We start from the raw sequence: 12,532 nt of genomic DNA on the forward strand, positions 1-12,532 counted from the left end.
CACTTTAGAAACTGATGTAATCATTGTATTGCAATAATATGCTGTGTTTATTTTGAGAACTGATAGAGTATATATTGTACATCAAGCAAGGGCAATTCTAAGCTAAAATACAAAATAGCATAAGTCATAATTTTGATGTAACTGTTAGATTTAAGTTACCACTTTCTGGAAATGATTTCTGGAAAATAATTCTGGGACTGTGCTTTTATTGCTTTAAGTTATTTTATTTTGTCAAGTGACTGACTTAAATCTTGCTAGCATACCTCAGCAGCTTTTCTTACTTACTAAGAAATCCTGCTATATTTAGTAATAGATGTGTGTGAGTGTGAATTTGTTACCATACTTATCTGATGCACTTTGCTTTTCCACTCTGTCTAAACAGGTGAGAAAACTTCTAGTAACTTTAGTCACTTGCTAATGTAAAAGGGGTTTCTTTGCTGATATTGTATAGAATTTGCAGCACATAACAGCCCTAATTTTTATTATGAGGAGTTCTCTTTTCAGCTCTTATAAGCTAGTCTTCTTGGCCTTTTTTGTTTTTTTTTTAATATATTTCATTCACTTAGTATGTTCGTCTGTTTGAGGCTTTTAAAACTTGGAATTTCTTCAATTCTAAATACTGTTGCTGGTTTCTTTATTTCACTGCCTGGGATGTTTTATTTTGTCATCATCTTGTGTTTGTGTTATGTACCAAAAAACAAATATGTGTCTCACTAAAAACTAAAATGGGGTTATATTCTAAGATGTGTTTTTTCTTCATTTCAGCCACCATTGGTTCAAGCTATATTTAATGGAGATCCTGATGAAGTTCGAGCACTGATATTTAAGAAAGAAGATGTTAATTTTCAGGTAAAAACAAAATTCATTAGCTGAAACCAGGACAGCTGAATACATTTTAATTTTGTTTTGATATAGCTTTGTGCTTTACTAATCACTTTAAAACTTTGCTAATTTGTGAGCTGTAAATTTTATTGCTTTTACGTAATAGGCAAAGTAAAGCCTATACATATACTTAATACTGGGAAGGAGGAGTGTAGCTTTGTAGATCTGTGTTGATAGTAAAGACCTAATTCTGTATTCCTTTCAAATGTTAGTTCTGCAGTGCTTGGGTAACTGAAAAGTTTGTTTATACAGTTGCATCAGACTTTTTAGAAGGTCAGACTGTTAAATGTGATGCTATGTAGACTTTGATTCTTTCTAAATTAAATACAGCATATAGTATACATTAGACAATTACAAGAAAATAGTCTGGGGTTTCAGTAGGTAGTGGATTTTAGAAAGGGAAGCCTAATGAATATATTAATAAGTAAAAATGAGAGATTGTGTTTATATGTCCTATTTGCGGTGCTGCAAACCCAGACACTGCAGACTTAAAAATCGTACTGAAATGAAATTGAGTTTGTTCCATTGGGTGAAATTCAAAATTTGAACAGCATGCAGTTACTGTATTTACTTTCTATTAAAATTCTAATACACATGTTTGACACAATGCAAGATAATATAGCATAAACTCTTTACATTGATTAGAAATTGCTTTGATTATTAAAGCAGACTGACATAAACCATTTCGGGCTTAACACTATGGGAATGTATGTAGCTGTTTCTCCTCCAAATGCATCAGAACAAGAGTGATGCTAAAAAGCAAAGGATAACATCTAGATGCTACATAGTGGCCAGCGTAAGACCATGATAATTGTTTACACTTTCTTCTTGAGAGATGTAAACCAAAAGCAAATATTTAGTTTGGCATGTGCATTTTGACATTTAAAAGCATTCTGCAGAATTTCTGTCCGACCAATGCCAGCTGAAGTATAAGGGAACCCTCCCATTGTCTTGAAGAGCTTGAGTAGGACCCTGTGTTCAGTAAACTTGCTATCAAAGCTAAAATTTTGTTTGATAAGGTTGGACTTTTTTCCTCTCCTTTTTCAGTAGTTTTGCATGTTCTTAAGCAAGATTGTATGATGGATTATATAAGATCAAAAGACTTAATCTTCTGTTTAGTTAAGAGAGAATTAGCTGTGTATCCTTCCAGTTTCTTCATATGTACGCTCCGGTCACATTGCCATTTTTATTTTTAAAAGCTGATTAGTCTGTATTGTTTCATTTATATTCCTCCATGTGTAAGTCAGGTTTAGCATTCATAGCTATAGTCTCTGTAAACAAAGTTAGGTTAGTATCTTTCTGCTTTTTTGATTATCTATTACAAAAGCCTCTGTTAGATTTCAGTATGTATGTGGTAGTGGTTTGGTTTTGGTTTTTTGTTCTATCTCAAGTTTTGTCAAACAGTTGCCCATAAATATGAAGTCAGCAGATGTGCTTAAATAGGAAAGCATGTTAATTGTTTGATGTTTTTGAAAAGGGTTACTTCAGACTACGAGGTAGTTACAGTGAAGAAAAATATTGTAGGTAGATTCAAAGTCTGGAGGTTTTTACATTTTACATCTTAGTTTTTTATTCCTTTCTGTGGATGCATCTTGCTTTAACAGAACGTGTGTGCATCTTAGGCTAGTAACACCCAAGGTGTATTTAGAATCCATCCAGAACAAATATGCTATTTTTTCATGGCCACCTTCTTCTGCATAGGCATATGCTTAGTACACATGACCACTCCTACCTACCATGGCACTCCTAGTCCTACTACAGTATTTAATATTACATTCACATATATCTCTTAAAACACTGTTTGTTGGGACTAAACGAGCATATAAATTCTCCCACTGTTTGGTAGAAGTGAAGTAAACTGCCTAGTGGATTTTTCTTTCTGTCTTTGTGCATGTGTGTTTTGTTCTTTTCCTTGGGTTTTTCGTTTGCTGTATGTACTTGGCTGGAGATAATATATCCCTACATAGTCTAGATCCAAAGTTGTCCCCTTAGTTATGTGTTATAAATTGGTGTGGACAGAAGGAGGGAAAAAGTGAAGAAAATGAAGTGGATATATATATATATATATTTCCTAATAAAGGGAAGGATCGTGATAAACTGTTTTGACCGTTGCGGATCGTATTAGACCAGTGTATGTGTTGGGGTTTTTTTTTCCACTTTGCTATCCAAGTGCTTCAGTACAGTTGTTTGAATTCCAGAGTCATTCCCTCCAGTGCTTCTGCAGAGTCATTTCCCCCTCTCAAGAGCAACTAATTATTTTGCAGTCTGTATTCTAATAGTTGAGATTCCTTCCTTCCTCCCTTCCCCTGAGCATGGGTTGGACTCTGTAACTGGAGACCTAGCAGGGTTCTGCAAATTAATTTTGCCCAGAAATGAACTGAAGATAGAGCTGTTGTAGGTCTTTGTTGTGACAGTGACATTCATCTAGGAAAGTTGTTAGTATCTTGATGAAAAGTGGGTGTTTTTTTCCTTCTGTTATCATCCAGCTTCATTTACCTTTTTGCTTTTGGGGTATGTTATCTTTGACATTAATTGCAGTTGGCTTAATACTCTTTTAAAGCTAAGTGAGTTGAATCTGTGTATTTGGCTTCCCAAAGCTAGGTTGTGGTAACTGTTTGATATTATAGTAATATCTAAAGATTGCACCCAGGTTGGGCTGTATTAGAGCCTTATTCCTATTCTTGTACCTTAGTGTTATATTTAGAAAGATTCTGAGATGGGTGGCCTTTCATCACATGAGTTGCTGTGTGCAACTGTAAGATGATGTACTGATAGCAAACGGGCTTTTTCAGGAAGAAGATTGTTCTCTGCTCATGCCACACCAGCCTTCTCGAGTCACAGGCTCGGTCTAGATTTAGCAAGTATGTATTGTATTCCACTCTGCAGTTATAATCTTTTGTGAAGAAAGAGCAAATCGAGTGTATCCCTAGCTGCTTAAACTGTGGTTCAAAAAGGCTCACCTTCTCTGCAAGTTGGAAGTGTGCAGCTTTTTTATAGACAAAACTGATTTATAGGAACTGTGATCAAATGTATCGTTTGGAAGGTGAACGCTCTTGAGGCTCCATTTAATGGAAAAAACAGAGGGGAAGGGGTTGCTTCTCCCTCCCCTTCCCTAAGAAAGCTTGAGAAACTGTAGCTGTTTGTTTCATGAATCAGGCTTAAATCACACACATCAGGTATGTCAGGCCTGATACAGTTTCTGTTATATGCATGGCTCTTGCTATGCTCTCTCTGTGTGTGTATGCGTGTGTATATATATATGTTAAAAAATTATTATTATTTCTTGGTACCATCCTGAGCTTTTGAGACTTGGCAGTAAGGAAAATCTTGTGTGATAACTGACACATTTAATAGCTCTTTATTAGTTAATGGGGATCCTCAACACTTCCTGCTCTTGCTGATTAGATTAGTATGGCTGGTTTGAGTTTTATGTACTTTTCAGCAGTTAGTTTTAGCTAACTAAATGATTTCAGCATTACCTTTTATAAATCAGGATTTGTTTGTTTTTTTAAGATTTGTAGGCCTGTTACTGTTGCAAACTGTGCCATTTCTGTTTGTAACCAAAACTTTTATGATGTATGTTCGGTTTAAAAGATCACGAAAATGCAATATTTCATCTCAGCTATTTGTTAAGAATATAATTTTGTGGAGGGAATACCAGCTCACTGTCAAAAATGATTTAAAGGTTGCAGATTTGACTATTGAAATGATTGTTCAAAATCAGAACAATTTTTCCTCCTCCTAGACCTATTAGGGTAATATTTCTTGCCATGAAAAGTGATACGTCAGGTAACCCAATATGCAGTTTTTATAACCGGATTGCACTTGATCTTAGCCGAGGGGGTAAACATCTGATCCTCTCTGGAACTGGTGTCAGTGTGCCCCTTGCTCTTCTCAGGCTAAAGTCAAACAAGTGCTCTTTTTGGAGGAATCCCAAAATCACACAGATCTCTCCCAGTGTTCAAAAGCGCTCACTGCTCCTATTTAAAATAGTGTTATTAACATATGTGATAAGTAACTTAAACATGAAACACCTGTATCTTACTGCTCATTGTGCTTTGTGAGATTAAAATAGATTTAAACTATGAAACTGTTTTCTGTGTGAGTTGGTGGGGGGTTTGTTTTTTTTCTTCCCAAGACAAAATGTAAGATGGGGAAAATGAAATTCCACATCCTGTACTGAGGACTGCAGCAATCAAGGTTATCTGTATGCTTTCTATTCTGGACTGTTGGCCATCCAGCACAGCTCTTAATTTAATGGCTCTGTTCTGTAGTAAGTAACCAAAAAAATAAAATAAAAGCTCACCTGTGCTACTATTTTGGGAATATGGGAAAACAAAAGAAAAGAAAACAATAGAACCAATCAATCTTGTCTGCCCTCCCCAGCCCCCACCTGTATTAGATAGCAATGAAGCGTTGCCCATAAATCCCAAGCTTTGTTCCTGGGACTGGCAAGGGATATGATCCAGTAGCACCAAAGTGCTAGGTACAAATAGGAGGGCTAAGTGTATGTATCTGACTTCGTTATTTTGAGCAATAGGTTGCTGTGTGGATGACTGTTGCAGTAGGGATGTGGGCTCCCTTCCCAGTCCTGCCAAATGTGGGTTTGCGTAACTTCTTGTTTGTGTTATTTGCGTACTAGGAGAATGTTGCTGGATGTCATTCTAGGGTAAGATATGTGTCTTATTTGATTACCTGTTAAATTTTTTAATTTATTTTACTCTGCAGGTCATTGCATAGACTGAAAGAGGAGGAAAATTGGTTTGTTAGTCTAGTGACAAGTCTAGGACTTCTCATACAGCGTTGGGTCTGGGTACCGGGAGAGTTAGATTATCAAGGGTCTCAAATATCCTAGTAGTTTAGGAATTAATAATGAAAATTAAAGCACAGTTTAAAAACCAAGAAAGATTCTTTGTGATGCTGGTATTGGTCAGCAAAGTCCTGAAAGAGGTTAAATAGAAAAAATAGGTAATGAATGTATGGTCTCTTGGCTTTATACTTAATCTTGTGGGTTGAACTGTGGGGTAACTGTTTTTTTCTGCAGACTTGAGAGTGCAGTGTAGAACAGGAAAGCCTGAATTACTTGGCTGAAATACAGAATATTCTACAAAATTTAGTAGAGTTCAATGTTCTGATAATACAAATAAATTCTGTACCTATTTCATACATTAAAAGAATTTTTATGTATGTCGTTATGTGGAAAACTGTAATTGCTGTCTAATTCAGCAATTACATTGAAATATCTCTTAATGCAAAGAAACTTACATAAGTAACTATGGCCTTGCTTAAAAACAAATAAGCAAAAAGCCATAATGTGTAATGAGGTAAAAATAATCTTTAGGAGTTTTTTTAGCTTTATGTTCACTGTCTTTCTGTAGCCAATTGTTTTACCAATGATTAATGTGGATTTTTGATAAAAGTGTGCGTGCATACAGCTGCAAATGTAAATTCACTTTAGTCTGACATATCTATGCCTCTAAAAACGTCTTTCTGCATTAATTGCTATGCATAAATTGTTTGAGTTACGCCTTTTGTAACTTAAGAGTCATGTAAGTGTAAGAATTTGCTGGTTGGGACAACTGGAAGAAGTCGCTCAGAGCAGGTTAATACGTGATGCTTTTCAAATAGTGATGGTTCATCTACAATACCATGTTTCTGTGCTTTTGGGGGGGTTCAGGGAGGCTGTTTTTAACAGGGAGTGGAAGTAGTTTTGAAAACAGCAGGGAAAACCTTGACAGTTTTGCACAGAGATTTGCACGGGCCAGGTAAAAGCAATGGGATGGCAGGCGTGTCCAAATCATGCTCCTTTCCACTTCAGGAATACTATGACTATTGATCAGAAAAGTGTTGTGATGTTTCATAATGGTCTGTGATTTACTCCACCTGGAGTGTGCTTGTGGGGAAATAATTTTCCAGGCCAATTCATCTATAACACCTCTTGTTACTAGATAAAGCTTCTGGCAATCAGAGCAAAGCTACCGTGTGGCTTTTGTATCTGAACTGGTGAGAATAAAAAGTAGTTAAAAGCTAGCATAATGTAGCAAAGGCTAAGCAGGAATTGTGCACATTTTTTAACTGTTGAAGCTGTGTTTCTGAAGAGATGAGAGATTACGGGTTTGCTAACTGGTCTGTGTCTCAGGCATGCATTGAACCCAGTGTTGGTAACTGTTTTGTCAGGTTCGTGCAGGCAACGTAGACTATTTGCATGAAGGACTTTTTTGTTGGCAGCTGAAGTTGGCAACAAAAATTTGCACTAATGTATTTGGTACTGTGAGCAGCATCTTATTGTATTCCCTGGCAGGACAGACTGTGCAGGCAGAAACTCTTAACTTCTGGTTTGTTGATTTGAATGTGAGGGAGGAATTAAAAAGGCATCCAGAAAATAGTAAAATATTTTGAAGAGCACAATTTATTTATTTTTTCGTTCCTGTCTTAATAGGTCAGGGTATGAACCTTTCCTTTCTTAGTTATGATCGTTGCTCAAGTGTTTCAATCTGGTGTACACTTTTCTTTTTTAAAAGTATCCGTCACTTTTTTTTTAATTGGGTCTTTTGCTGATTTCCAATTGCAGACAAGCATTTAATAAAGAGACACTGTAATTATTGTAACTTGAACTATCTAGACTGACAATGTGAGTGTGTACCTGTAATAATATCTTGGAGGAGTGCACAGTTTAGACCTATTAAAAACAATCTGAAATTTAAGACCTTCTCTCCAAAAATGTTGTAATATCTTGACTCTCTAATCATAGCAAAGAAGTATTTAGTGAAAAATGGTGACACTTGATATATTAGTAAAGTACATAGAAATATTTGCATGTTTTCTGCCATTGAGAACACTTTTTTTTGTCAGAGATTTAGAATGAGGACAAACTTTAGTTTCCCACTTCTTATAATGTGCTAGTTATAGCTAGTGCATTTCTTAAGATTTATAGCTTCAGGTTTTATCGATCAGATCTAGAGGAAAAATTGTTTTAAAATTGCTTGCTAGTTTTCCAAATTATTTATCTGTTTAAAATTCTGTTCAACTTTGGAGTTGTTCTTTTTTTCCACTGGAAAGGTTTCTGCTTGGTTGAACATTATTTGTAATCTGTTTTTATTTCCAGTTTAGAGTGTAGCAGATTTGGGGGATAAAATTTACAGGTATTTGTGAGCTTGAAAGACTTTTCAATATGATGAGAACATAGGATGAGTTATAACTTAGAGTTTGATACTAGTTATCTTAATTCAGTTTGATCCTTTGGATTATTAAGCACAGTGACTCACTGTGAGTTTTCCTGCAGATAAGAACTGTATATTGAAAAGACACATATGTGCGTGTGTGTGCCTATATATATACACACATACATGTTATATATAAAATGTAAGTGTGTGTGTATATATATATATTTTAAAATATGTGGTAGCTTATATAATGCTAATGACAGTAAGCATATAATGAATTGGCAGTGAAAACAGTCCTTTGAAATAACTGTAGGAGGTCAGAGTGGAAATAAAATGTTCCTGTATAAACAAAATACTAATAATGAGAATCCCCCCAGTAGAAAAACACAGCTGAGAAACATAAGCCTTGACTCAGTGCAGCAGCTCCTGCCTGGCAGCCTCTGCCTGGAACCCAGCTTCAGGTGCTGGAGCAGAGAGTCTGAGAAATCTTGTATTGGGCAAATGGGGGGCAGTGAGACCTCACAGAGAGCAGGTAAAGTCAGGATGGGCGTAAATCACAGAACAAGCTGAGTGTGCCTTCAGACGCTTCCACTGCTGTTTATTGAATGATTTTTGTTACCCATCTAAATAATGATAATTATACCTATCTCTTACTCAGAACAGGTCTCTAATAAGAATTGAGAGAGCTTTTGTAATTAGATAGAGGCATTTTAAATAGTTAATGGCTCTATTGAATTTGGTATGTTTTCATTTTGCATGAGGTATATGCAAATATATTTTTCATATGTATGGGAGAGAAGAAGATAGTATATAATCTCAGAGACTAATGGTAGCACTCATCATCTCTATCCTGTTTCCTCACGGACTTCTAATAAAATACAGCTGTAGAACGAGAGCAAGATGTTTCTTTCCCCTTAAATTTTTGCTTGGACTTTTGTCCAATGTGCATGTCAATGTACTGTATTGCTTTCTGCTTACAGACAGTCTCTGTACTAAACTTTCTTAATGTTTCCACCACAAACAGGAACCCCCATTTCCTGTGTGACCAGCCTGATGAAATGATGAGTCATGAGGCTCTCCTGCTTCATAAAGTGTTCACTTCATTGAAATTTCTTTACATCTGAAGAATAGCAGGAAAATTCTGTGAAGAATCCTGTATATTGGGAAAGTGTTTGTGGTCCTTTGCAGACAGGAGCAGGTTCTGCCTGCTCAGAACTTGCAGCCATGCATCAGTTTTAACATGGTGCTGAAGTATCTTGCATGCAAGAAGATCTAGGAGTTGGTTTTTAGAAGGGCATAATGTGAATAGCACAGGTAAATGTGTGTGGGGTTTTATTAACAAGATACAAAGTTAGCTTATAAAACATCTTGCCACTGAACATGCTCAAGTTTTAATTTGTTTTTAAGGGAGTAGATAGAGTTCAGCATTACTGTATGGGAATGTCCAGGGGTTATTTTGGTAAAGAATCAAGTCAGTTCTTAAAAACGTGAATATTCATGTTATGTATCTGAAGGGATCAGAAGAAACCTTGCTGCAGGGAATGTAGGGGAGCTTTTCCTATAGGAAAGCTTCTTCCACTTCTAAAGGATCAGATATGAGACAGTTTTCTCCATGGATCTGAAGCCTTGACTGATTCCAGAAACGGAGAACTTTGGAGACCTAATTCTTCTGAACATTGTGGAAACTTGCTGCAAGTTGTATATTGTAAAGAGTATCCACCAGCTACTCAAGAATTAAATTCATAATATAGCAGTTATTTACTGTTACTTATATTAAAGTTGTGGATTTCCTGTTCATTAGTATGGAATGTTTCTCAAGCATGTCATCTGTAATGAATAATCAGATCTCTTATTTCCTTTTTAGTGGTTTAAAGAGTGAATCATGTTTTTCAGCTTCAATATAAAGTGCGTCCAAATGGTGTTGATTTCCTCTTCTGGTGTAGAAACAGATTCAGAATGTTTTAAATACAAATCTGTATAATTAGGCATTTTTCTTCAGAATTGAAACTCTTAATGAGAGAACCTTGCCAGTCTGAAGAGGAATAATTCCTTGCTTCATGTTGATAACACCATATTTAGCCTGCGCAAATGAGATTTTCTGATGTATTGAGTTATCACTCTTATTAGGGTGATACAAACAACCCTTCAGCAGTTATGGGATAATCTGACTAACATTAGCAAATTGCTACTTAGTACAGTGGAATCTGGACGGTAGCTCTCAAAAAGTTACCATTGCAAAGGGTAGGACACTCTGAAAAGAAGACTGTGCTTACATGGCATGGTGCTGCCTTGTACAGGTAATGAGAAGTACTCTTAAGAGACTTAGTATGAATTAATATTAGTGTGATGTGCTACTGAGGCTAATAAATCCTCCTTCTCATCAGGTCTAGTAAGCTTGCCTAGCACTATGCTAAGATGGTTATACTGTGTGCTAAACTGGGCAAACAGGCTTGGATGTCTGCATGGCAGTGTTTTACCATATTGGCTGTACACTGAATTTGTTTTACAGTAATTGGGGGTTTGACAGACAAGTTTTGTTTCAGTCATTGTTATTTCTTTAACATTGAAAAATTAGCATTTATGTAGAGAACCATGAATAATTAGATCAAATTTAAATGTTTCAAGAGTTTTGTGTTTTAGTCTCCAATGTGATTCTTAGTGATAATGATTTTGTAGATAATGTCTGATTTGCCATATTACTTTTAGTGATTATTACTAAAGATTGTAACCTTCAAAGCATAATTGAAGTTCTGCATGTCCTGCTGCTTTTACAAAACAAGCTAGAAGCAAGGTCTTGAATAGTTAGAGCTTACTGGGGTTACTCCTGGCAGTTGCTGTGCCTGTCACACAAAGGATTGGTATTTGAGAACAGAACATCCCCACTGAAAGAGCAGAGAGAAGAAAAAAGCTCAGTAGACTTAATGTGCCTTAACTTCCAGCATTGACACAGTCCTTTTAAGAATGCATTGCTGGTAATAGCAAGATAGGATTTGAATTTACTGATTATTTGCAGTAACTTTCTGGGTGAAAACTCTTTATGCATGTGCAACATACCTCTGAATAAGACAATTTTCTCCCCTTTGCAAGTGGTTAAAGCATATGGTTACGTGTCTACCGTGGAATATCTAATGCACCATTATTTCCTTTGTACAGTTTGGCCCTTGTACACAGGTTCTATGCAAGGTAGATACACCTTTAAGTTCCTTAAATCTACTCTAATAAAGGGTGGATGTATATAAAAAACTGGGAAAAGAAAGTGTTTCTCATTTGTTTGCTACATATTGTAGGGAGGGAAGGCTATCCCATAAATGCCCGAGGAGGAGGGCTCTTGTGGACTGTTGGTAGGTGGCTGTAGGGCCTGGAAAGGCTCATACTGGTATCAGGTCTGAGGACAAATGAACTGGAAGTTCCTTTTGCAATGAGGGATCTCTGAGTCCTTGCTGAAGAGTATGCCCCAAAAGTTCAGATACAATGTCTGTCTGGAATACGAAGTTTGGGAATTTTCCCAGGCCTGTAATATCAGCCTGTACCTTTCCATCTCCAAAACCAGTGGAAATCTGTTCTCTCTTCAGTCTTTAATAAAGTCCTACTTTATTATCATCCTTCCTGATCATTAATTTCATTTCAGTTTTTATTTGCATGAAATACTAGTTATATACATATGTATATATGTAGTTATGGTAACTTACAAATAAATTACCTGATGCTGACTTACTGTGTCAAAGGAGTGCAAATGTCTTGCTTTAGTTGCTGCTAGCTCTTTCTATAATGATAGTTATCTTCTAAGATTATCCCCTATCCACTTAGCCTAAGCAATAGTGCAAATCAAATACTTTGATCCTAAGGTTACCAGCACTTTTGGAGGAGTTTTGATACTCGCTAGCAGAGGCTTTCTGTTGGGTTTCTTTTATGATCAATGTAGGGACTTTTTCGTGTTTTGCTGCAGACACTTATTGTTGGGTGGATGCTTTTCTTGACTTTCATTTTCATTCTTCAGAATAGATATATTCTGCCGGATTTTTCTTGCCTAACAATTTGTCTCTGTATTAGCATAGATTGTGTTGTATGCTACTTTGAGTCAGGTGTTCAGAATAGTGCAAGGGTATCTTAACAGAAGGACTTTGTGTATTGCAGCTAGTTGACTTGACTTTACAAAGCTATTTAACTTAATGTGCACAATCAAAATGTTATAGCTTGCTCTAAGAAGAAGAGGTGCTAACATTAAACACACAACCTGAAAACTACATCTTTTCCTATCACCAAGATAATGCAGTTAGTCCGAGGAATACCTGATATACATCAGACACACATAGGGTTGTCATTCTAGCACGAGCCTTTGCAGTGGAAAAGGCAGAAACCTCAGCTTTTCTGAACAAAAGTGTCATTGGCCTGAACGTAATGTGGTGGATTTAAACTGGGATGGAGATGTGCATACCTTACCTAGTGTGGAGTGATCTTTCACTGGAGCATAAACAGAGCCTGTATTG

At 36.3% G+C, this 12,532-nt stretch overlaps 1 protein-coding gene across 1 annotated transcript in view; it reads left to right on the plus strand.

Moving 5' to 3' along the window:
• Positions 1 to 12,532, plus strand: part of ANKRD28 (ankyrin repeat domain 28) — an 83,005-nt gene that overhangs the window by 1,787 nt on the left and 68,686 nt on the right. The window contains exon 2 of the mRNA XM_009325699.1: positions 766 to 849. Within this exon, the coding sequence (XP_009323974.1) occupies positions 766 to 849 (84 nt within the window). The remainder of the gene's footprint in view (positions 1 to 765; positions 850 to 12,532) is intronic.

Source organism: Pygoscelis adeliae, unplaced genomic scaffold (genome assembly GCF_000699105.1).
Source record: "Pygoscelis adeliae isolate BGI_AS28 unplaced genomic scaffold, ASM69910v1 Scaffold226, whole genome shotgun sequence".
Classification (NCBI taxonomy): Eukaryota; Metazoa; Chordata; class Aves; order Sphenisciformes; family Spheniscidae; genus Pygoscelis; species Pygoscelis adeliae.